Raw genomic sequence first — 6042 nt, 5'->3', positions numbered from 1 at the left:
GCATAAATATGGGATCGGTTGCCACGTTTCAGCATAATTATGGGATCCGTTGCCATGTTCCAGCATAATCAATGGATCGGTTGCCACGTTTCAGCATGCTAACTGTTTGGGTTTGGGTTCCATGAGAGGACCAATGATTTGATATAAAATGTGAAATTGCTCATTGTTCGTAAATGTTGATAATGCAATTCTTCCTGGCTGCCATGGGTTCTCTTTCGTCTATGTCCACCATTTCCGGACTTAGACCTTGGTTTTAGTTAGTTCATTAGTATGGAGTTGTATCCCTTCTTGTTTAGACTTGGATCATTGTTAGATGTTTTGGTACATTGACTTTCAGGTTCTAGGTTATTTCTTCCGCATTGTTAGTTATTATCGTTAGACTTTTGTTAGAGTTTATGGGAACTCTATTTTTATTTCCTTAGTGTTTGATTTAAATGCCTTAGTTTTTAGATTATTTGCTTGGTTTGGGTTGTAGTAGTGGTTCTCCTACCGAAGAGTTAGTGTGGCAATCACGACAGTCTGGGTCATGACACCTCCACCTTAGGGCCCGCAAATACCCATGACATTAATCTTTTGGCTCAAAAATACCCTTATATCTAACGGATCATACTCATTAGGTGGATGGAGGGCAATATTGTACCAAATCATATAGTTTAAGGGCATTTTAGGTCATTTTCCGTTAAAATAATTTGAAATTACTTAATATATAAGCTCACATGATTGACTTGATTTTGAATTTTATAGTAAATTAAAAATAAAAAAAGGTTAGGCATCTACTCTATACACCTCCACCCACCCCACCCCTACCCTTCACTTCCTATCTCTTCCATTTCTTTTTTTCTATTTGGATCTTGTTTACCATTTTAATCTTTTTTTCAATTTATGAAAAACAAGAGAGAAAAAAAGAAGAAAAATAACGATGCATTCATATAGAAATAATTAGTTCAATAAAAAATAATTTAATTAAGCAAATATGTACAAATATTACATTTTTCTTTTGTGTGTACCCAAAATTCAAAATAAAAGAATAAAAATAACTATTTCTCTTATCCTCACCTTCATCCCACCATAAAAATAATACAAATTAAAAGAATATAAACATGTGAGTTCGATTTCAAGTTTGAGTCCCGGATATCCTAATTAAGAATAAGAGATTAAAAAAAGGTATAAAATAGAAAATGAACAAGACATTTGGATAATTGATAGAAAATTTTATTTAATGAAAAAAAAAAAATTTTTAGATGGACAATCGGTCGGGGTGAATATGAATTTTAGTTGGATCTCCATTTATGAGTTGGGTTACGTTATAATAAATTGGGGGTTGATTTAAAAAAGGCTGATATGAAGATCTCATGAAATTAATTATTTTTTTTAATATTATTTTCAAGTGTATCGGGTAAAAATATGAATCATATGTTGTTTTATAAAAAAATATTTTTAAAAAAATATCATTTTTATTATTTATTTGAGAAATCACATTAAACAATATAATAAATAAATATTTAATAATTTTACTTTAAGGATGCTATTGAAAATAAGGATAAATATGAGTCAAATGATTAACGTCGAGGATATTTTTTAGTCAAAAGGTGGACGTCAGGGGTATTTTAGAGCCGAAAGGTGAATGGAGGGTAATTTTGTACCAATTCGAATACTTGAGGGGCATTTTAGACCCTTCGCCGTATCTTTGATAGTAAGAGTAAATCCATGAAAAAGTTAATATAAGACTTTTGGAGACAATTATAGCCATTATCTAAATTTAATAGGATCCCAAATTAATAGCAACATATTTTTTGTGTGCATTTATCCTTGAATGATCATATTTGTGAACCGTGTAAAGAAAGTTTACAGAGAATTATGAGCTAAAGGTGAAAATTTATTACAATTATTTAGTTATAATTAAAGTATGGTATAAAATCATTATATCATGACATTTTGGTTAAATATAAATATTAATTCAAGAATACTAATAGCAAATAAAAGCTAAAAATTTGAGAGATGGAAAAACATGTCGAGTTACTGAATGTCGAAATTAGAATAATCATCTCATTCACCTTTTATCACTTTTAAATTTCATGGTTGTACACTATAAATTTAATTTAAAATACTCAAGAGTATGTATGCAGTTTAGCCTGTTTAGGTATATGTTAGTATTGTTTTTAGTACACATTAAGTAATGACATATGCTAATTATGCATGTGCGAAGCACGTGTCCAAAACTAGTATATAATAATCATAAGTAATCATTAATTCCAATTTCCACCATTCACAAAACACAACTATGTTTAAAGACCGATCATTATGTCATACAACTCATATTTACATATTAGAAATTAAGTAAAGTCTATATATGAGTTATCACGGTTGTTTCCCCCACCCTTAAGCATCCAAGTAACCTTCACCGAATTCATGGAACTTATTCAAAACTACTAGCTTAATATTTATTTCAAAGCTAACTACTTTTTTACTTGTTTTAAGACCCATTTATTAGCAACACATTTTTAATCCTCATTACAATATCATCCTTCTTCTTTACTCAAAATATGACTTATGACATCCTTAGGAGGACCCCTTACGAAAATAGAATAAAACTCTTGAAAGTTACAGTACGTAAAAAGATTAGGTTACTATTTTACGGGCCTTCTCTATGGCGAAGGGTATTCAAGCCACCATGTGGTTAGCATTACCTTTATAGATTTTCATCACCCCCAACTTAGGCTTTTAGCCTCAATTTCCAACTTTTAGAGTTCAAAGAGGGAAGGGTTGAAAAGAGGTTTTGTTTTCTCAAAAGAGTAAGACTTGTAATGTGGTTGTCAAAGAAACACTATAAGGCTCAAAAGGAATCAACTAGGGATACATTTAGTGCAATGGTAGGGCTTTTAGGTATAGTGGGCTTCTCAAAAATCACAAAGAAAGGCTAAGATCATTTCTCCAATTAAAAGCAATCAAAACCAACCGGACAAGTTCTAGATGGAACAAGTAAATACAAGAGTTTATTCAACAACCTCACCACATATGACATGCAAATTAATCAAGATGGTTGATTTTTTACTTCCTCACAAGAACAAATGATATCATGCTTGATAACCACGAATGAGTCAAAAATCACAAAGATAGTCAAAGAGTTGTCACAAGATTATTCACATCATGCATTCATTTTCAATAATTTTGAGGGGGTGCTCACTTTTTCTTTCTTCATTGCAAGACCATTTATTAGTACCAAACAAATCATATCCTCCCAAAAAGACGCCAATTCACCCTGAAAAAAATGTCACCATATTCATCACCGAGCAAGTTCATACATCCCTTCGAGATATAACTACTCAGGCTTCACCACACAAACCCCTCACAACATATACTCTCAACCAAATGACGATTTGTCCTTACGAAAGTTGTCACTTTATCTATCGGGCACAGTGAGAATAAAAAATAAGACTGATTTAAACACAATTTAAGCATCACAAATTCGATACAATCACAAAATAGTCCGACTAGGATACAACATCCAACAAATTAATAAAACAACATTATAAGGGCAGATCAATTATGTGCACTTATTTAAGATGTTAGTGTATCGAGAGTTACTATTTTTGATATGTTGTATAGCCTCCATATTTCCATGCTAATCTAAGGCCATAAAGTAATGATATATTTCAGCTCTTGTAACAGAGCCAACATAATTTTTATAGAATTTCATAATTCAATCACAACATAATGGAGAAAAGTCATCATAAAATGTCTATTTTAAATCCATAAAATATTATTAAGACAATTTATGACTGTTTCCTCCTCTTCATCTTGAGTACAATCCTTAAAATGAAACAAAAGCACATTAGTTTGGTAAGTGTCATGTGCAATTATTTTATAGATTAATGTGCTTCCAAAATAATTTAGAATTAATTTTAATCTAACAAGAAACAAAATCTGAGCATGGTCTAGTATTTAATATAATTGAATACTATTCTAAAATGAAATAATTTTCTATTTTTCTTTCCTCAATATCTTTAAACACAATAGTTTGTAGGTGTGTAGTGTAATTATTTTATGTACAAATTTGCCTTGAAACTAATTTAGAAATATTTTTAATGTAAAAAAAAACTAAAATTTGAGCTTGATTTGATTTTTTAATATAATTGAAATCAATATAAAGTTTCTACTAAATATGGTTTCTTCCAAAATTGGAAAAAATTATAATGTGCTTTTATAAGCACTGCAACGATAATAATCATACACATATCTTCATTTAATATTCAATAAATATTTGAATTTTATAAATCATTAAATTAATTTGTATTATATTATTTAAATATTGTTAAAATTAATATTTCAATTTTCTTGGCCAATATTTCAATTTTCACTTGTTTCAATATTTATCTTTTTTACATCCATAAATTAAAATATACAAATTTTCAATCTTTCTTTAGAAAACATTTGTTAATACTCTATAACCATTTTTTTTATAGATACTACTTACTTAGATCTAAATCAATTAAATTATTTTCCTAATAAGAAAAGTTTGACTCAAAAAGATTTGTTCTACATAAGACTAGAGTCATAACTACATTAATCTCAAGATGATGGAATCTAATTTGATATCAAATATACCCTCATTTATTCTTACGCCAAAATAGTACCCATGACAACTATGTATTCTCTAATTCAAATTATTTAAAAAATTATTTGTACCCTATAAACAGGAGGCAATTCTTAGCAAAGCAACACACAACAACAATAAGAATAATAAATCCATTTCATCCCCCATATCCTAATAAACACATTTCTCCTCCTCTTCCTCATTTTTAATCATGGTTAGACAGAAAGTGAAGTTGGCTTTCATGGAAAATAACACTGAGAGGAGAGTCTCATATAGAAAACGACAAAAGGGATTCTTAACCAAGGCTCGTGAACTCAACACCCTTTGCGATGTTGAATTGGCTACCTTAATCAATAGCCCTTACCACAATGAACCTGAGGTGTTTCCAAATCATGAAGCTACTACCGGTATCTTTACAAAGTTTATCGATCTTCCAGAGGAGAGGAAATCAAAAAACATGAAAACACAAGAAAAGATAACCATGAAAAGGATCGAGAAAATTGAGAATGAACTTGAGAACGTAAGGAAGGAAAACAAGAAAATGGAGTATACGATCTCTGTTATATGATCAATAAAAACCTCAAGCTGATAAATGATGGGATCAAAGCAAAAACTCACGAAGAAGGTTCAACATCAAATGCTCTTCAACCTATCGCTGGACCGATGGATTCTGGTGGGACAAGCTTCGACATGCCATGGGCTCCTCTTTTGGCCCTTGTTGATGCTCCAATACTATCCGAGATTCCTCTTTTGGTTCCATCTACTGTACCTAGTGGGACCAACTTCAAGAAGCCAAGGGCTCCTCTTAATTTGGTTCTTGATGTAACACCAACATCAATGGTTCCTCTGACGGCTCCATTGATGGCTCTTTCAAGAGATCCTACTCAAGTGCCTCAATTAATGTTCCCTTTGAGGACTCCTCCTCAAATGGTTCCACTTGTGGATCTGTAACGACCCCAACCGTCGTTATTTAGGAAAAGCAAAACTTTGGGAAATTACTGGGCCACTGTCCCGCCAGTATCACGACCCGAGCCTACACTCTGGACGTGGTCGGTACTCGAGAACCATTGTTGGTCCCCAAGCGAACCCTTATCCTGGCTGACTACAAGTGGAAGACTAACTCAAGCATACAAAGCTTAAGAACTGAATAAAATTCAATAAAACTCAACTTTGAAAATCTTTAACTCAAATGAACAACTCAAAATATAAATAATAATATCCAACTAGCCAACAATAGGCACTCGAGTCTTTAATACATTTAATAAGATAAATGAAACAAACTTCTCAAATTCTACAGTCTATCTACGAAGCCTCTAACTGACAAAGATGGAAGTCGAAACAAGACCCATGACATCCTGACAAAACTGAAAAGTAAATGAAATCCTCTTGAAACAAGGAGGCTCACCATAGCTAACTCGAACTGCATGTGGTATCAACGAAGCGCATGT

General features: G+C 31.7%; 1 protein-coding gene across 1 annotated transcript; it reads left to right on the top strand.

Annotated features, from left to right (window-relative positions):
* The first annotated feature begins 4805 nt into the window (after positions 1-4805).
* On the top strand, positions 4806-5545 carry LOC107062784 (agamous-like MADS-box protein AGL65). Its single transcript, XM_015313830.1, has 2 exons — positions 4806-5114; positions 5180-5545. The coding sequence occupies exons 1-2, from the start codon at positions 4806-4808 to the stop codon at positions 5543-5545; spliced, it is 675 nt and encodes a 224-aa protein (XP_015169316.1).
* Positions 5546-6042: the final 497 nt, after the last annotated feature.

Source organism: Solanum tuberosum, unplaced genomic scaffold, assembly GCF_000226075.1.
Source record: "Solanum tuberosum cultivar DM 1-3 516 R44 unplaced genomic scaffold, SolTub_3.0 scf00269, whole genome shotgun sequence".
In the NCBI taxonomy this organism is placed as follows: Eukaryota; Viridiplantae; Streptophyta; class Magnoliopsida; order Solanales; family Solanaceae; genus Solanum; species Solanum tuberosum.
Note: the sequence above shows the minus strand (reverse complement) of the source record. Positions and strands in the feature narration are given on the sequence as shown.